Here is a 20,814-nt window from a genome sequence, read left to right as displayed (position 1 = left end):
TTTTAACCAAGTAAACAACCAATGCCGTGGGTCCATCGCCAGCTTTTCAGGCGAATCCTGGATCTGCATAATACATCTCCCAACCACCCACTCCGTAGTACTTATGGGAGTGTCACTGAGTCGGAGGCCTCTTAAATAAGTGCTACATCAACACTTCCTTCCTTAGTTAAATTTTAATCTACAAAAATGAGTTCGAATCATTAGTAGACGTATAGCAGAGACTCCGATACTATGAATTTGTGCTATGCAGACTCCTATAACACGGATTTTCATTAAACAGTTTTAAAATCTAACGAAATGAAAGGCATGAACCAATAAGGAGTGTATCGTAAAGTAGTTGAAAATGTTTAAAATAGCTTTAAAAATAGTTTAATACAACTTTTAAGTAATTTTATTTTTGTAGATACTGTATAAATCCTTGACAAAAGAAATGGCTTTTATGATTTTCTAAAAATGTTCTTTTAACTGGGTTTTTAACCTAGATTACTCAACGCATGTTTTTAAATTTTTGCACACCTTCTAAAAAATTGAAATTGCGAAAAAAGTTCGATAATGTTCGAAAATTGTTAACTTTTTTGTGCATATATAGTAAGCTCCAGAATCCTCATGATATAGGCAAATTATTTTTTTCAAGAAAAATCTCCACTGCATTTTAGCGCAATTCTTAAAAATGAAAAAAGGCCATTTTTGAGGAACTTCTTTTTTCTATGCTCCTCCAAATCATGTTTACGCAAATAAAAAATACATAAAATGAAAAATTCGCATTTTTTTAAATAGGGTATATTTTTTAATTTATGGATGAGTAAGTTAGAGCAAAAAATAGAATTTTATAACCTTTCAAGATATTTGAAGCAGAACTTCAAAGTTTGACCAAAAAATAGACGTTTTTTGGAGTGGACCATTTTGTAGATATAGGAGATTTTTCTATCGAAAATATGAATTTTGAAAGTCGGTGTTGAATGATATGTTATGTGTACATAACTGTTTACAAGCTTCAATATTTTCCAGATTTTTTTATCGTACAAATTTAACTCGCTACAGATTTTTGAAATCTTGCAAAATTTTATCAAAATTGCATTTTGTGCAGATTTTTATTTTGTTAGGTGTATTCATTTAACCATATTTTCAATAATACTAAACATTTTCAAAATTTTCCCAAGGTATTCTAAACTTAACTATATTGTGAAGATTTCATAGAAGAACCGAAATGAAAAGACCAACCCAGCTTCGAGATAGAGCATTATGAACATTTTCAACTACTTTCCGATACACTCCTTACGTTTGATGTAATGATTGCAGTATTCTTCGCTTTACAGAGATATTTTCTGCCAGTCATAATATCTGGCATCATCATTCTGGTGTTGTTATTTTTTTTTCGTTTTCCAACAATTAACGGTTTTTTTTGCTATACGTATAAAATATTTGACAGTTTTCCATGAGTTTGGAAATTCAAACAACTTTGAGTACGCTAGGGCACTGCAAGCCGCAGTTGCTAAGGAAATTTTTCTTAGTTTTTGACGTTTCGTGGCTTTGTTGTTTACGATTCGGACTTTAAAAAAAGCGTTATCTCTCGGATTAAAAAAAATCGCCAGGTTATCATGAGTGGTTGGATTTAATTGAAAATGTGGGGTATGCGTGCGTGTGCTGTTTTATAACTTGATGGTGGCATGGTGGTTCACCTCATGGAGTTCCTTCTGGGATTCCACAAGAATTCCATCCGGGACTCCCCTCGTGGTTTCTCTACAAATTCCGTAAGCTCTTAATGAGATTCTTTCGGAAGTTTATTTAGGATTCCTTCAGAAGTTCCCCCTGGGGTTTTCCAGGAGTTTTTTTTCTGAGATTCTGAGGTTCCGTCTGGGGTTCCGCCAAAAGCTGCTGCCAGGATTGTTCCAGGAAGTTTCTCGAGGTTCTTCCAGAGATTGTTGGATTTCTGTAGAAATTAATTCCGAGATTCCTTCAGCATTACTCCTTCTAAGATTACCTTAGTCATTTTTCCTGAAACTCTTCCAGGTATTCCTTCCGTGGCTTCTCCACAAACTTATTCCAGAATCCCTCTAGGATTTATGTGGTTCTATAGCTATAACTAAGTTGCTTTTTCCTGTGTTTATTCAAGGAAATCCTACAGGAACTACATGAGGAATTCCATTTACAAAATACTCTAAAAAAATCATAATAAACTCCAGAGCATTTCTTTCACAAAAATCTGAAAGAATTCCAGAAGGGTCTGTCGGAATTCCTGACGAAGCTCTTGGTAGAAAACAAAAAAGAGTCCCTAGATGATTCCTGGAAAGAGTTCTCGAAGAAATCCCGGAATCAGTTCTGAAAGAATTCCTAAAAGAAGCTCTAAGTGGAATTCCGGAAGAAGTTCATGAAAAGTAATAACTGACAGTCACCAATAAGAAATTCCCGGAGGAATCCCAGAAGGAATTTCCGAAAAATCCTGGAAAAATCCCAGAAAGATTACCTGGTGAAATTATTGTAGGAATCCCAGAAGGAATACTTGAATCAGAAGTAGCTCCCTAAAAAAACCGGAAGAAGTTCCTGGAGGGATCTCGAAAAAGCTTTAAGAGGAATACTGAGTTCTTGTCAGGGATCTTGTAGGATTTCTGGAAGGGTTTCAGAAGGAATTCCTGAATAATTCCCAGAACATACTCCGGGAATAATCTCGTATGAAATTCCAGGAATAAATCCTTACGGATTGTTGCAAGAAGTTTTTGAAGGAATCTTGGTAAGAATTTCTGATACAATTTGCGAAAGAACTCCTAAAGAAATTCTGGATGAAGTTGCTAGAATTTCTAGGATTACCATCTGGAAGCCCAAAAAAATAAATCCAGAGACATCCTTAAAGAAACTATTCGGAGAATCTCGGATGACATTCCTGGAAGATTCCGGGGACTTCTTGAGAAATTCTGGAAGAAATCCCTTGAAGTCCGAAACGTAAGTTTAAGTTTCTTTCAGTTCCTCTAGGTGTTGGTTCCGAGATTTCTCCAGAAATTCTTTCTGGGATTCCTTAGGGATTCTTCCAGGATTTTTTCTGCGAGTCCTTATAAGATTCCAGGGTCTCTTTCAGAGATTTCTCCAGAGATTCCTTGCGAAACTTCACCAAGATTTTTTCTGTGATACTTTCAGGACTTCCAGGATTTCTAGAGGAATCTCTTTCAGAATACCTGCAGGAATTTCGTTCCGGGATTTCTCCATGAATTCATTCCAAGATTCCTCCAGAAATTCATTCCGAGATTCCTACAGGAATTCTTTCTATGATTCATCAAGTATTTTCCTCCAAGAGTTCCGGGATTCCTCCAAGATCTCCGTGATACCTCTAGGAATCCCTTCTCGTAAAAAAACTTAAACTCTTGGAGGAGTCCTAGAAGAAGCAATGTTCAGAAGATTTTTGAAATATCACGGCAATAAATATTGCAGGAGAAAATACATCTAGAATGTTTTTATAACAAGATATAACTGATCTAGATCGATTTAATTATATCTAGACCAGTTTGGACGGTTCTCAATGATAACTCAAATAAAATCAATATAAGTTCCCAGAGACGAGATGCCTCTACGAAGCATCCCCAGAGCACAAGAAGATTTTGCCAATATAGATGGGATCCCAAACAAGCAAAATAACGTAATGAATAAACGGACCCTTAGGCCACATGTATTTTTTTGGCAATCATGTCGTTCTAGAAATAACATTCTTTGATTTGAAAAAAAATTTCAAATAAAAATTTGTGATTCGATAGTACGTACGTTTCGATAGTACGTACACTAAACGAAGCGGTTGTGTACGTACTATCGAGGTATGCCTGTATACCGTAACTACGCTAACGCTAACGCTATTCTTGCAGGGGAAGGAAGTGCTTTGGACTAACATCCCGTGGGCTGCAAAGTTTACATACGTATCGCTGGCCGTTATCATTCGATACGGCGTACAGGCTGTTTCGCTCGATTACCGGTCTGTGCATTTCCTCCCTTCCTACCTGCGTGTTCATGTCGCCGACAACGATTTTCACGTCACGCGGCAAGTAACCATCGTATATTTTCTCCAACTGCGCCTAGAACGCTTCTTTCTCGTCATCAGGTCTCTCTTCGTGTGGGCAGTGGGCGTTGATGTTGCTGTAGTTGAAGAAACGGCCCTTAACTCCCAACATGCACATCCTTGCGTTGATCGGCTGCCACCCGATCACACGTTGTCGCATCTTGCCCAACACTATAAATCCTGTTCCCAGTTCATTGGTGATACCACAGCTTTGGTAGAAAGTAGCCACTCGATGCCCGCTCTTCCACACTTTTTGTAGAATCCAACAAAGTTCTTGCAACGCCACGATGTCAAAGTTGCGGGGATGTAATTCGTCGTAGATTATCCTATCACATCCTGCTTAAGTGACCAAGTGACATGCAATTCCATGTTCCAAGTTTCCAATCGTAGTCTTCTTTTTCCGCCGCGTGTGGCTTAATGGGTCTACGCCAACACTCCTGTCTCGTCGGAGGGCCATCGTGCTAGTTCTGTTTAGTGTCCCAACCCACACTGGGACGTCCATGCTGATGAAGATACCCCCTTGGATCTAGCTGGGCGTGATGCAACGTTTCTTACTCAGCCGCTGGATGCCAGAACAGACGCTGTTTAAGCTACACCGTACCTTCTTGGTGAACAGACGCTCGGGTCGTACCTTCTCAATCTAGCTGAAGTCAGAAGGACAACATGTGTCCAGGATGCACTACCAACTAAGAAGCACACAACTCTTACCTGGCGTTCTTTGTCATCGATTGACCCGTGGAAGCATGAGGTAGGAACTTGTGAGGACCAGAACTATGTTGGGTACTCTCCTTATCGACCCACCGTTTTCAAGACCAGCTGCGTTAGCAGTCCAGTACAGGGAGCACATCGGTACCGTACATTGTTGATGACGGAGATTTTTTGGTACAGTTCGACCATCACCTTGTAGTGGTCAGAGTCGAAATCGTCGTAGACCGTTATAGTTCATCAGCTGGTGTGTGCTGAACTTTCCAATCGTCGTCAATTCTTCTCCTGGCCTACCTGAGCGTTTAGGCCTTCTTGACGTCGTGACTTGTCATCATCAGTGTTTTCGGTGGCAAAACGTTATTGCGATCATAACAAATTGCAAATGCTCCATCGAAAATTTAAAAGCGTTCCAGAAAGAATGAATGTATGTTCCATGAAAATGTGCAATGTTACTCATAGATAATTGAAAATGTTCCATACTTTATAGAAAATGTACCGGTAAAACATAAAATTTTCTCATTACAAGTGCAATTTTGTACCAATAAATAATACCTACTTAAATTCTCCATAATAAAATACAAATGCTTCATAAAAATGAAATGGTACCCATGGTAAATTGAATATGGTTCCATTGAAAAATGAAATTGCATCATAAAAAATTGAAATTGCACCTTAGAAAATTGATAAATGCTCCATAAGTATTATCAAACTGCACCATATAAACATATGGTTTGCTCAAAAAAAAAAAAAAAAACAAATAATGGAGCGCTTTTTGATTTTTTATGGAGCGTTTCTAGTTGTTTACAGGCTGCCTTTGGTGCTGTAGTTGAAGAATCGGTCTTTGATTCTCAATCAGCACATTGTGTTTTGTTTTTCAGATATGCGTTCAGCTGCTTTTCCCGATAACTGCGCGGGATATTGTGTTTAGAAGCTCTTTTATTAGAACAAATATCAGCCATATTGATTGAACATGTGATGATTTAGAGTGTGTTAAACATTGATGATAAAAGAACTTGTCATGCGAAGGATAACATTAAATTGATTTTGACTTGTTACACGAATGCACAAACCAGCTCAAAATGCAGTTGTATTTCAAACCTGTTCATGGCATAATCCTATTCTCGGTGAAATCCGCTTCAATGTTGTCCACCGGTGAGTACAAAATGTAACACGAAATCTCATTGCGCTGAACATGTATGTTTGGTTTCAGCGAAATCCTATTTTCCAACCATACCGTCGCCAATAATCAGATCAAATGGTTGAATTTTCAAACACAACCAAGCCGACAAACATTCTAACAAAATTCAAATCACATGCAAATAGCAATTATTGAAATTTGTGCACGGTACGGTAACCGTCGCGCCACATCGCGTTGTGCTTCCTCGGTCCTGGTCCTGGACTGGGTGGCCGGCCGTGTCGAACCATCTCCGGTCAAAGTCAAAGCTTCGCGCGAAAAACGGTCCCGAAATGCGCATCGCAGATTGAACATGTTTGATTAAAATGCTATTAAATTTAATTCTAGATTATACGCGCTGACCTCAAACTGCATAAATCAATACACAAATGTGCGTGTGGGCGCGTGTGGATGGATGACAGTCGGGGTTTGCTGGATGTGACCAGGCCATGTGGTTCGCTGAGCCAATATGTGCATCTGACGACGGGTTTACGTTTCGATCCGTGGACCTGAGTGGCGGTGTTGAATCATCTCCATCGGAGGGTAGCGCAAAGCCGAGTGATAACAAATGGCTGTGGGGATCCGCACTAGGGACTTTTCCATTTTAGGTAGGCCCTAGAAGTGAGTATGTACCTACAACTTGATAAAATTTTGGAACACGCGATTCTCACTCGGAATATTTCGATTGGAGCCATCCACATTTCTTGGCAGCATGGTTCAAACCAGACGACCAAGGATATTGAATTTCATGGATAACAATTACTACAGATAGTCCGTGCGCGGTCTCCTCCATGCAAAAAGGCGAATCGTTAAAAATTGTATTTTCCATACAATTATGACTTTTCATATGTAAAAAATCATTTATCAATATTTGAATACATGCATCGATTTCTAAAATATTTATATAACACGTAAAAACCAGTGTTGTCATATGTATTTAAATGATCAGAACTGGCTACTCAAGGTTTCCAAATTTAAGCGCCTCCTATACTGGTATCAGTTATCAGGTCAGCTCCAGAGGCACGTTTTCCTCCTACTGGTATGCTCGCCCCCTTAGAAATGACGTCAATATTGCACCTAATTATTTTTTTCACGATTTTTTTCTATAATAATCGTGGAGGATGTTTTTCTTCCCATGTACTCCTTCAGAATTTTATGAAGATATTTCTTCAGGAATATTATCGGAAGCTCCTCCAGAAACTTTTTATTGGGATTTTTCAGAAATCTTTCAAAACACTTTTCAAATGGTGCATTTTTTCACAGAGATTCGGAGATTATTTCAAAGATTCCTCGAGATTTTTTTTTCTCTAGTAATTTCTTTTTTTTCCAAGAACTTTTTCTGGATTTTGTTTTGGGAATTTCTCCTGGTAGATTCCTTTATGTATTAGTTTAGTTGCTAATGATTTATTCAAACTTTTCGTCTTGGATTCTTTCAGAAGTTTTATCGGTGATACTTCAAGAGTTTTTCCGAAGAACCTCTCAGTAGCTTCTGCTGAAATTCATAGAAATTCGTCTATGATTACCTGCTGAGGTTTCTCCTGTTCTTCCAGGAATTCTTTCATAGATTCCTTAAAACATTTTTTTTGCAGAGATTTCTAGGTGTTTGAAGAACCTAGTGGAATTTTTTGGCTTTTTTAGGATTTCTTGCTGTAATTTCTCCTGATGATAAATCGACTGATTTGGTGGAATTGATTATGTTTGGCTACGCAGTCATTTATTGAACAAACGACGTTCTTTATTTGCCCGACGTTCGACACGGGGATTGTGTCTTCCTCAGGGGGTAAATATTTGTGTCGTTATTTGTCCTATGTTTGGTCTAACTATAACTGTCGGGTTTAGCGGTTTTTGGTACATGACTTTGAAATTTCTAATTTTTTCCCGCACAACTTGTACTGCTCAATGGCGCAATCTTTCTAGTTTCTAGTCCTTCTTTCTTCTATCCTACGGACTGGTCCGTAGGATAGAAGAAAGAAGGACTAGAAACTAGAAAGATTGCGCCATTGAGCAGTACAAGTTGTGCGGGAAAAAATTAGAAATTTCAAAGTCATGTACCAAAAACCGCTAAACCCGACAGTTATAGTTAGACCAAACATAGGACAAATAACGACACAAATATTTACCCCCTGAGGAAGACACAATCCCCGTGTCGAAACGTCGGGCAAATAAAGAACGTCGTTTGTTCAATAAATGACTGCGTAGCCAAACATAATCAATGTAATTTCTCCCTGTAGGAATTTTTGTATATTACCTCCAGGCAACACTCAGGTAATCCTTGCGCTGATGGTGGGTACACAATCATCATCATCATAACCTCCAGGCAACACTCAATAGTTTATGGAGGGATTTCCCCAAGAATTCCCTCAATTCCTTTTTTCTGCAACTTCTGCAGGAATTTCTGTAGAAATTTTTAATCCTCTACGGATTTCTCCAATCATCCCTCAAACATTTCTCGAACAATATTTCCTTTAAATTATTTCCAGAGCCCCTCCAGAAGCGTCTCATGATTTTTTATGAGCAGGTAGCTTTATGAGTTTTTTTTCAGTTACTTTTTTTCCCAACCATTAACCAGGAAATCCTCCAGGAATAATTTCAAAAATTGCTTCAGGATTTTTTTCCGAAAATGTTCACCAAGTTTCACCGAAATTTTCTTAAGGGATTCCTTCTAACAATTTTCAGGTTTTTTTAGAAAATCCGTTAGAGGTTATTTCAAAAAATTTTCCAGTAATTTTTTGTGCAATTTCTGGCATAACTTCTGAAAAAAAAATACCAGAGAAATATTTGAAGTAATTCTTGCAGGAATTTCTGAAGTTCTCCAGAAGATATTTCCGACGGATCTGCAGGAGCAGTCTCTAAAGACAATCCTTGAAAGAATTTCTGCAGGAATCCCTGTATATCGGCCTAATTGCACCCTACATCCCCCTAATTTCAGCCATATGACTGAATCGACTTGGCACGCACACCTAAAGGAAATTCTCAATAAATTCTCAGAGGAACACTTGGAAGAATTTTCGAAAGAACCACTGTTGGATATTTAGAGAAAATTTCCGAGGAAATTCTGAAAAACTCCATGAAAAAAAATTGAAAAAATGCCTTGCTGATATTCCTGAAGAAATTTTTAACATTCTGAAGAAGTTTGTGAACATATTTTTGGAGGAATCCTTGATGGAATTTCCGAAGCAATCCGACCATCTATTTCTGAAAAAATCTCTGAAAAAAAAATCTGAATTATAACTGCAAAAATCTCAGAAAATACGGTTAAATAAATCTCTACAGGAATATCTGAAAAAATCCCAGAGATATCATTAGAGAAATTCCAGGAGAAATTTCCGAAGAACTTCCTGGAGAAACTCTTAGGGAAATCCGTGGTGGGATTCTTAGGAAAGTATATTGAGGATTTAAAAAAATCCTAAAAAAACCTATAATAAAATTCTTTGGGATTTTTTGATAGTATTTCTATAGCAAACTGTGAACGTACATCAAAAGAATTTCTTGTATGGATATCTGGAGAAATGCGGAGATAAGCTTCTGTATAGATCCTTACAAAAAATAACTCTTGAAATATTTCTGAGTTAATTCTTATAGTGAATCCTAAGAAATATATCTGAATAAATTCCCTATAGAATCCGTGGAGAAATGCATAGTGTTATCCTAAGAGGCAATGCTAGAAACAATTTTGGGGAAATACAAGGAGAAATATCTGGAGAAAATCTAAAAGAAGGTTTTGTAGGATTCCTGCAGAAACCAATGAATTCATGCTGGGTTTTCTGGATGAATCCTTGAAAAAAAAACATGGGCACATTCCTGTAGAAACTTTTAATGGAATGCTTAGAACAATTCCTGAACAATTCTCTGGTGGACATTTTGAAATAAATACCTGCAGAATTTTTTAAAGGAATCTTTGGAAAATTTTCTGAAAAAAACCCTGGAAAAAATTATGAAACAAATCTTTGAAAAAAATTCTGAAGGATTTTTTTAAAGAATCCCAAGATAATGTCTAAAGTTGTCCCTATCCGAGTTTCAGAAGGAGCCCATGAAAATCTACCTGAACGAATTCTTGGAGAAATTTCTGGAGAAATGCTTTAGCGAATTGTGTATGTTAGCCTTGAAGAAATTTCTTAAAGAATCTCAGGACGGTCTTCTTAAGAAAAAGCTGAAGGAGTATCTGAAACTTTGGTAGTTTATAAGACCGAACTTCTGGAATAACTTTGGAAAAAAACAATGGAGTAGTTTTTGAAGGAATCCACAGAGCACTCCGTGGACAAATTTATGGAGGAATCTCATGAAGTATTTCTATAAAAATCTTTTGCCGAAAAAATCTGAATGAGCATGTGGAATAATTTCTAAAAAAATCTTTGTAGATATTTTTGTTGCAATCCTGATCTTTGAATTTTTAGAAGGAATCACTGAAAGCATTTCCTAAGGAATCTGGAGTTGATTTCTTGTAGGTATTCTTGTACAGATTTCTGTAAAAAAAAATCAACGAAGGAATTTCTGAGGAAACTCATGGAAGCTTTTCTAAAGGAATTCTTGGAGAAATTTCGGAAGGATCTTCAAGAGGAAGTTCTGAAAGCATTCTGAAGCAATCCAAGTAAGATGTTCCTAAAGTTCATCTTCTCATTAATCGGAAGCTGCTTCAGGCAATCTACAGATGCCTGAGCTAGGCGGAAGCTATGACAATAATGGCCATATTGTAAGTTCGATTTTCGCTTGCTATGGATGTCGTCATATTGACTAATTGGAAACCATGAATGGAATTCACCGTCTCCAAAGCGCATTAATTTTATGCTTCTCCATTCACGGTAAAATTGAATGTGTATAAGTCTCAAAACATAATAACTTCTAAAATTTTACTTTGAAATTATCGCGTCCTACTTGCGAATGATATCCGCTACTGAACTTATCATGACATTGAAGAAACTTCCCTGCATATTTGGATAATTAATTATTATGGATAATTTGGATAATAATAATTATGAGCTGTCAAACTTTTTGTTGGAAAAAATAAACAACACATGGTCATCATCATTACCGCTTAGAGTGGATTTTTTTTTAAACGGTTTTATTGATACTCTCTATACGATTTGCAGATCGTCTCTAAGAGTGGTTCATTTTGCCGGACGATGCTCTTAAAGAGGTTATCAAGAGATTTTGATGTATGGAACGGAACAGTTTTATTGGAAATTGGTTACGAAAATCTCTTAGAGTAGAATAAAACTTAAAATGTTACTTGGGCAGTTAATAAATCTACTATTACATTACCCGTATCTTTCTTGCAGTGAATGTGGCATTTCTCCATTGTCTTGATGGGCAATAAAATGTCATTTTTTATAAGTTTTTGTTTTGTTTACTTATAGTTCAGAAGCTGCCAAATTTAATTACAAGGTCCCGTTATCCACGCTTAGGAATCCTCGAATAGATTTCAGGATAAAGAGGAATCCCCAAAAGAATTCCAGGTGGAATTCCCGAAGGATTTCCAGAAGAGGAATCACCCAAGGATTTCCAAAAGGAATCCCTAAAGGATTTCCATAAGGAATCCACCAAATATTTCCAGAAGGAATCCCCGATTTTTTTAGGAGGAATCCCCGAAAGATTGCCAAAAAGAATCTCTCAAAGAATTTCTGAAGGAATTCTCGGTGGAACTCCATGAGAGATCCTTCAAGGAAATCCTGGAGATATGCCTGGCTACAGCCCTAAAGAAACCCTTGAAGGAACTCCTAGAGAAATCCCTGATATGATTCCTGGAGGCATCCCGAAATCATCCTGGAAAAATGTCCAGAACTTCATGAAAAATCTGGAGAAATTCCTGCTGGAATCTTAGAAAGAACTCCTGGACTAACCTTTGACCATCTTCTGTAAGAATCCCTAAAAAAGATTTCAGAGGAAGCTCTCGAAAATTGGACAATATTCAACTTTTTTCAGCTCAATCCACTAGTTTTCACGTGAATATGCCTAAACTAGATGAACTCCGTCGGTATTATCAAAATTTCATTGATTTTGAGAGGCCTTGCCCCCCGAACTACGTCACAAGTTGGCGCGTATGACAACAGTAAAAATGTATGCATTACATGCAGAAATTCTCTTCTAGTTATGATAATACTCGACTCTCTACATCTCGATATTGAAGGGACCATCGAGATAGGGAGAGATTGAAATGCAGAACAAATTTGTAATGCACACTAGATTGAAAAATCCTCCGTAACTAGGAAAAACCGTCAACAAACAGATGTCACTTCGCTTTCCCAGAATGTTTGTACCCACGAAACGAGATCTAGCAACCTGTGAATATGGGCATATCGACATGTGGAGAGAAAATCTAGAACAAAAACGAACGAGATCGCATCGAGATAGGGAGATATCAAGATAAAGAGATATCGACATACAGAGAGGTAAAATGTATGCAGATTGAAGGGACCGATCAAACCATCGAGATAGGGAGAGATATCGAGATGTAGAACATCGACATGTGGAGAGCCGACTGTAGAAGCTTCGATCGCTCATCAGCATTCTTCACCATTCGCCATTCATTCATTCGCTTAAGATTCAAACAGCGACAAATGGCAACGAATATCCATGTCAAGCAACTTGCGCATCGCTTCCTACTAGTGATGAGGTTGCGTGTTCGATCAAGACAATCCGTTTGCTGCATCTTTCTCGATTCGCTTCAGCAAAGAGGAGTGAATATGAATGGAGTGAGGAGAATACCGATCCTTGCCTGGAGGCATCCTTGAATCCTCCTGAAAGAATCTCAGAAGGACCGCCTGGAGAAATCACCTGAAGAAAATCCTGTCGACCTACCCGAGAAAACCTGTGAAGAAATATCTGATGCAACTCCTGGAGGCATCCCTGACTCCTCCTGGATGAATCTCCGACGAAAGTGCTGGGAATATCTCTGGAAGAGAAATGCTTGAATGAACTTCTGTGGAAATCCCTGAAAAATAAAACTTCTACTGTATGAATCCTCGTAGGAACTCCAGGATTAATCCTGAAAGGATTCAGGAATACCTGAAGAAACTCATAGAGAAATCTCTAAAGAGACTCCTGCAAGAATCTCCGAATAATCTCCATGATGCTATCCGAAGGAAATCCAAGGGGAATCCCCGAAGGAATTCCACAAAAAAATCTGACTGATTCCTTGAAGGATCTGTTGTGAAATACGTTCTTTCAGTTCAAGCGTTTATTATGGAATGTTCTATGTGTAGTCCAATGTCAAAGTGTTATTTAAGTCAAGGACTACTACTACTTAAGGAACACCTGGAGTAATCGCTATAGGGCACTGCATGAAATTCTCTCCTTCTCTTTCATTCTTACAGAAATTTTGTAAACAACAAGGCCAAGAAACGTCAAAATTGCATACAAAATCAAAACAATGCAGTGCCCTGTAAGAGATCCACGAAGCATCCCTGAAGGAATGCTCGAAGGGATTCTTGAAGAAATTCCAGAAGGGATCTCAGAAGGAACTCCTGCAGGAAACTATGATAAAGGCATCCTGGAGGCATCCCTGAATTCTCTTGGAAATATCTCTAGAGGAACGCCAGGAGAAATCCCTGATTGAAATTCTAGAAGAATTCCAAGAGGAAATTCTGCACGAGTCCCCGAAAAGATTTCCGGAGGAATCTCCAAAGAAACTACTGTGAAATTCTTGAATTTCAAAAGGAATCCTTGAAGGAGTTCCTAGACTCATCTCTGAAGGATCCTATAGGAATTCCTGAAGGAACTTAAGGAGGAATTTCTTATGAATCTCCTGGAGACATTCCTGCATCCTACTGAAAGAATCTCTGAAGGAGCTCCTGTCAGAATGCCTGAGTGATTTTCTGAAAAAAAAACCCTGATAAAACTCCTAGAGTAAGGTGGCCCACACTTAGATGAAAAACAAAAATTACGAAAAATGCCAAGTCTTACCTCCTCAATCAGTTGTTTGGGACTCCCAGAAGCTACGTTAAAAATTTGAGCAAAATCGGTTGAGCCTAAGGGGGCGCTCAAAACGCTTGAAGTTTGTATGGGAAAACTTGGCCAAATGTATGCAGAAATTTTAAGTTTTCGAATTTTGCCGCTAGGTGGCGCTGTAAGCGTTCTATAATCAATCCCTTTGGTATTATTGTAGGTGACTATATGCCAAACAACTTTGTCGAAGACCGTAAAGTGATCCAACGTCTGTGAAAAAAGTTATACCCTAGGAAAAGGGAGGATAAACTTTATTGTTATTTTTCCAATACATGTAAAGGAATAATATCAACGTTAACGAATCGTCCGTAGTATCACGCCACCTGCGGCACCAATCAGCAGGTGGGCTGCATCGAGTGCACGGTCAGCACTTTGATGTTATAAAAGAGCGACGACAGCGTGGCCCGTCCTCTTTTCTTCAACGAGTTTGGAATAACACCGGTGGTGCAAGCGCAGTTAGTGTGAATAAAGTTTGTGCTAGGTTAACATTAGTGTTTTTTAAAAAGTAAGTGTAGTGCTTCACATCCCTAACTGGTGTCAGAAGTGGGATACTGTGAGGTGTTGAAAAAGTGGAAACATCCCGCCGCACATCGACCAGCAAGAAGGATCCGAGACCCACCCGTGGATGCAGCCGTTACTTTTGTAAGTAGACCATCAATCTTAGCAAAGCACTCATACTTGTGAAATATTCATATACATATACTATGCCTGAAACCAGACTGTCGGAGATGGAGGCGCTTAAAGCCGAGATGCAGGAGCTTAAAGCGATGTTGACGATCGGAAACAGCAGCAAGTTCTGCATTCCCGATCCGATTAAATATTTATCGGAATTTTCCGGAAATAAGAAAGAACTGTCTAGCTGGCTACGTGAAGTAGACCAAGTGTACGACATGTTTAAAGTGAAGGGCGCCAATGGTGATCCTGACTCAATTAGTTCTATGTATTTGAGAGCTATTAAAAATAAAGTGAAAGGAGATGCCCGCGCAATTCTATGCGCTAATGGCGATCCGGACACCATCAGTGAAATAAAGCAGATACTCCTGGAGCAATATGGAGACCATCGCGATTTCGCAACTAATGTGTCAGCATTATTTAACATACGGCGTGGCGATAAAAGCCACCTCAAATTCTATAACGAATGTAAAGACATAAACACTCGGTTAAAAGCAAATTTGTCGTCTAATCCAATAACTGAGCGGCAAATTATAGAAATTTTAAGTGTCACAAGGTATCTCGATAATATTGGAGAACCACTCGCCTCTATAATAAGGCAATCTAAGCCACAATCATTAGAGGAGGCATACGAAGCCGTATGCACAAACCAAAATGCGGAAACTAGAACAAAACCATCTAAGTTTCAGTTTCAACCCAAATCACAAAGCTACTCTAGCAGCAACAACGCGAATAATAACAATACTAACAACCATAGCAAATCATATGCAAACGCGGGTAAAGGTGCTTATAAAAAACCGATGCAACAGCATAAACCTCGCGTAGAATACAACACCAATGAAGTGAACGTGGATAGTGACGACGATGACGACGACGAGGGCAATATGATAAACCGTGAAGTGCGAAAAGATGAATCGGATTTTTACGACGAGGAGGCTCGCGAAGCAACAACGTGAACAATTTTATTCCATATATTCGTTACCGGTCTAACAAGGGAATGCTCAAATTTTTAATTGATACCGGAGCAAACAAGTCTTATATTAGTCCGGAGCACGTACAAAATGCAAAAACAACAGACCAACCCGCGATAGTTACAAACAAAAATGGTAAATTTATCATTGAAAAGATGGTGCAGATAAATATTTTTCCAAAAGTTTTTAGCAAAGAGTTACCTTTCCACGTATTCAAGTTTCATGAGTTCTTCGACGGCCTCATTGGCTATGAAAATTTAGCAGAGATGAAAGCCAAAATAGACTCGGGCAATCATCGAATAATAATAGGAGATAACCAGTATGCGTTTTCCAAATATTATCCGCGATCATGGAACTTCCATGAACAAACTGAAAATTTAGTCGAAATTGGCACCAAATCTAATGGAACTTTTTTAATCGAAAGCGAATTAAACATAGCGACCGGCGTCACATTACAACCTGGGTTGTACGCAGCCAAAGATAATCGCGCTACGGTACATTTATTTACCACCAAGCAGGCCAAATTGAACGAAATAAAACCACTCGAGAATGAACGTTTTTTTCTGAACCGGCATGAGTCGTGCGCACAGCTTAATTTTCCAGCCGAACACCTAAACAAAGAAGAAGTCAAGCTTCTAGCCAAAACTCTACAACCATATAAAAGCATTTTTTATCAAGAGGGACATAAACTGGACTTCACCCACCAAGTAAAGCATAACATTGATACCGGTGATAGCGCACCGATCCACCAAAGAACGTATAAATACCCATACCATTTGAGAGAAATAGTCAGCCAACAAATCCAAAAAATGCTGGACTCCGGCATTATAAGGGAATCATCCTCTGCCTGGACTTCACCCATTTGGGTCGTCCCCAAGAAAACCGATAATTCGGGCGTGAAAAAATATCGCATAGTTGTCGACTATAGGAAATTAAACAAGGTAACACCCGCAGATCGTTATCCTATACCAGAGATAAGCGAAATTCTTGATCGTTTAGGGAAAGCACAATATTTTTCCGTACTTGATTTAGCTAGTGGATTCCACCAAATAGAGGTAGAATCAGCGGACATTCCAAAGACAGCATTCAATGTTGACAATGGAAAATATGAATTTGTGAGAATGCCGTTTGGGCTGAAAAATGCGCCCGCGACATTCCAACGCCTCATGGATTCCGTTTTACGAAAACATTTGGGAATAAGATGTTTCGTCTATATGGACGATATCATCATCTTCTCTAATTCATTGGAAGAACATATGAAAGATATTCAGAAAATTTTGAACACTCTAAAGGAGGCTAATTTGAGAATACAATGTGATAAGTCGGAATTCCTTCGTAAGGAAGTAGAATTCCTCGGCCACGTTGTAACTACGGAAGGAGTAAAACCCAATCCGACGAAGGTCGAGGCAGTTAAAAATTGGCCGCTTCCAAAGACACCGAAAGAACTTAAATCATTCCTAGGCACTATTTCATATTATAGACGTTTTATACCAGGTTTTGCACAAATTGCGAAACCCATGACAAGTATGCTAAGGGGAAAAAACAAACTCATAGTTCCCAACCCGGAATATGAGGAAGCATTTGTAAAACTGAAGGATATTATGAGCTCCGAACTTTTACTGGCCTACCCGAATTTTGACCAACCGTTTATTTTGACAACAGATGCGTCAAACTTCGCGATTGGAGCAGTTCTAACACAATTGATAGATGGACATGAAAGGCCGATTGCATATCTCTCCAGAACCCTATCATCGGCAGAAGAAAAGTACTCCGCTACAGCAAAGGAACTTTTAGCTATTTATTTCGCGACAAAAAAGTTTAGGCCATACCTGTACGGCAACAAATTCACAATATATACAGACCATGAGCCATTGACTAAGGAGATAAAATTGACTGATGCCACAGGCCGAGTAACTCGTCAAAGGCTGTATCTGGAACAATTCGACTTCGAATTGATTTATAAAAAAGGAAAACAAAACGTAGTAGCGGATGGGCTCTCACGGATACCTAAGGTAGAAAAATCAGAGTTGAACCTGCTGGAGAACGAACTTTTTGAAAACGATCCTATCTATGGGTCTGAAATTATTAATAAATTCAAAAATCAAATTATTATATACACATCCTCAGATAAGACAAAGCCACCTCACATATTTTACTCTGTATTTCCAGGTGCTAGCAGACATATATTCCACTATGAGGAATACACTGAAGACCGGTTGATACAAATTCTCAAAGACCACTTAAATCCCGGAATAACAAATGGGATCTTCGCTGAACCTACGGTCGCAAAATTATGTTCTAAAATCATTAACGATCATTTTAAAGGGATGAAAGTTCACTTTTGCAATATGAAATTACCAGATCTTCTTTCAAAAACAGACCAAGACGAATTTGTTCGTAAAACTCACAATTTCAATCATAGAAATTGGAGGCTCAATTACGAAGAAATCCGTCAATCAGTCTATTTCCCGGATATGTTACCGACTGTTAAAAACTTCGTCAAAAACTGTCAAGACTGTAAATTTGCAAAATACGAGCGACACCCATTCAAAATTCCAATAACGCGGAGAATTTACGAAAAACCATTAGAAAATATCTATATAGATGTATATGTCAAAGAAGGAGAGAAGTTTCTAACAATCGTTGACGCCTTTTCAAAATTTGCCCAAATTTACAAAATCACAAATGAAACAAGTGAAGAATTGATTGATACACTGATAGAATATTTTAAAACTTTCGGAATTCCAAAATTGATCACCTGTGATCAAGCCACATCCTTTCGAAGTCAAAATTTTAAAACCTTTTTGGATGAAAACGGCGTTGCCATTCACTACGCTAGCAGTAGCAATAGCAACGGCATAGTCGAGAGGTTCCATAATACTCTCCTAGAGATGTTTATGGCAAACCGCGACAAAATTATCAATCTTACTCTGTACCAAGGACTCTCATTAATTACTGCTCTATATAATGACACAAAACATTCTACAACGAACCTCACTCCAAGACAAATAATTTTTGGGAATTCGACATCGCTTGATCTAAAAGATATCAACATGACAAAACAACAAATATTACAAACAGCCAAAGACAACATTGCCTACGTAGCTAAGCGACATAATTCAAAACTAATTCAAACAAATCACGATTACTCTGACATCCGTGACCAAGAAATACTAGCCAAAACGAAAGCAAAGCCATCCCCATATAACAATAGATACAGATTGGTTGAAATAAAAGAACAAACTGACAAAACCATAACTGATACCACGGACATCAAAATCCACAAGAAACATTTAAAAACGATGTGACTGACAAAATACATTGACTTTATTTCAGACTATGTGTCCTATTTTGGGCACCGACAGCTTGGACAGCCATCCGCATTTACGACCTGATACACGACCCCATAGCGATCATACATCTTGGCGAAGGAAGGATAAGTAACAGTTTTTTTAGAGTGATTCACCCCATAAACTTAACGACCATTAAAGAAACCATAGAATTGTTTAATTTTGCTGTTAATAATTCAGATTTAGAAGATTCATTGTTCGAGCACGTAATCAAGAAAAAAATAGATAAAATCAACTTGTCTTTTAACAGAATCATTCCTTCACGACGATACAAAAGATGGGAATCACTCGGCAAGGCTTGGAAATATGTATCAGGCAGTCCTGATGCAGATGATTTGAAGGTTATCAACTCGTCGATTAATTCCTTAACTATTGAGAATAACAATCAAATTCATATTAACAACGTATTCGAAAAGCGAATGAACAATCTTACACGAACCTTCAATTTTTTGGTAGATAATGAACAGAACTTAGAAAATGTTACTTTTAAAAGCTTTGACTCTCTTAACTTTGTATTTAAACTTGATGAACTACTGTATTACCTTGAAGTTGTCGAAGAATCTATTACACTAGCTAGACGCAGCATCCCAAGCAGCCGTATCATCCTGGGACACGAACTGGAGGCCATACAACAAACTCTCAACAACAGTGGCTTCGGGCTCAACTCGGTCGATAGCATTTTGAATATTGCAAGCGCTTATGCGATGTTCAACAAAGACACCTTCATTTACATACTGAAAATACCCAGAATCAAGGACATACCGTACACACTCAGCTTTATCGAACCAGTAATTGCAGACGGATACCGCATTCATTTGCCAGCACAATACTATCTTAAAGGACAAACATCATTTATCTCGCGAACTCCATGCTCTAAGTTGAAAGCTCTCTTTGTGTGTTCCAGAAGTAACTTAGAACCACTCACAGAATGCCTACAACAGCTAACATCCGGAAAAACATCTAGTTGCCCCATGGAACGGATCTATGAAGGAAAAACCATACGAAAAATAGACGATGGTAATATCGTTATTCATGGAGACAACATCACCCTGACTTCAAATTGTTCTGTCACGCGATTCCTTAGCGGATCGTACCTCATTCAACACCCAAACTGTACTTTAAAATTGGATAACGAGGAATACACCAGCACCGACTTGGACATACAACCGTTCGCACCCACAATCGGAATTAAGGTAAATCCGACAAAAGTGCTAAACCATATCCCGTTAAAACATTTGCAGGAACTTCACCTAGAGCATCGAAATCATATAGAACTCCTTAACCTAACTACGAAAAATATACATTGGAAATTAAATATTTTTGGATGGATGTCCTCAGCTTTAGCGACGACGTTTCTGGTCTTCATACTGGGTACAGCAATAGCCATAATCATGAAACTATTCTTTTGGAAAACACTCTTCGCATCAACCATACCGGAAGGAACCAGAAGAAAGAGTAGCAGTCCTACCGAGGTGCATCCCGAGTCAAGAAGCATACCGCTTATCCCGCAATAATATAAGGAAGCCGAGGACGACTTCCAACTCGAAGGGGAGCCGTTAACGAATCGTCCGTAGTATCACGCCACCTGCGGCACCAATCAGCAGGTGGGCTGCATCGAGTGCACGGTCAGCACTTTGATGTTATAAAAGAGCGACGACAGCGTGGCCCGTCCTCTTTTCTTCAACGAGTTTGGAATAACACCGGTGGTGCAAGCGCAGTTAGTGTGAATAAAGTTTGTGCTAGGTTAACATTAGTGTTTTTTAAAAAGTAAGTGTAGTGCTTCACATCCCTAACTCAATAATGAAATCTCAATACTTTGCCTCACTTTGCCTAGGGTATAACTTTTTTCACAGCCGTCGGATCACTTCGCGGTACTCGACAAACTTGTTTGGCATATACTGCCGTTCTAAGCATATCTGTCCCATGTTGATTTTCAGCATTTTTCACTTTTTTCCTCCTATCGGC

The 20,814-nt window shown here is 38.5% G+C and overlaps 2 protein-coding genes and 1 pseudogene across 2 annotated transcripts in view; 2 read left to right on the top strand and 1 right to left on the bottom strand.

Moving 5' to 3' along the window:
• The window catches only part of LOC134287929 (titin), a 413,960-nt gene that overhangs the window by 63,902 nt on the left and 329,244 nt on the right, over positions 1 to 20,814 (bottom strand). The gene's annotated exons all lie outside the window — the stretch shown is intronic.
• Positions 14,142 to 15,484, top strand: LOC115263775 (protein PF3D7_1417600-like). Its single transcript, XM_029867128.2, has one exon. It carries the CDS (start codon positions 14,561 to 14,563, stop codon positions 15,482 to 15,484), a length of 924 nt encoding a protein of 307 aa, XP_029722988.1. The 5' UTR covers positions 14,142 to 14,560.
• Positions 19,268 to 20,640, top strand: LOC115263774 (uncharacterized; annotated as a pseudogene).

The sequence above is a fragment of the Aedes albopictus genome, chromosome 2 (assembly GCF_035046485.1).
Source record: "Aedes albopictus strain Foshan chromosome 2, AalbF5, whole genome shotgun sequence".
Taxonomy (NCBI): Eukaryota; Metazoa; Arthropoda; class Insecta; order Diptera; family Culicidae; genus Aedes; species Aedes albopictus.
This window is presented reverse-complemented; position numbering and strand designations above follow the sequence as displayed.

Excerpts from the sequence above, each read along its gene's own strand:
- LOC115263775 (XM_029867128.2), top strand. The coding sequence starts at position 14,561 with ATGCCTGAAACCAGACTGTCGGAGATGGAGGCGCTTAAAGCCGAGATG.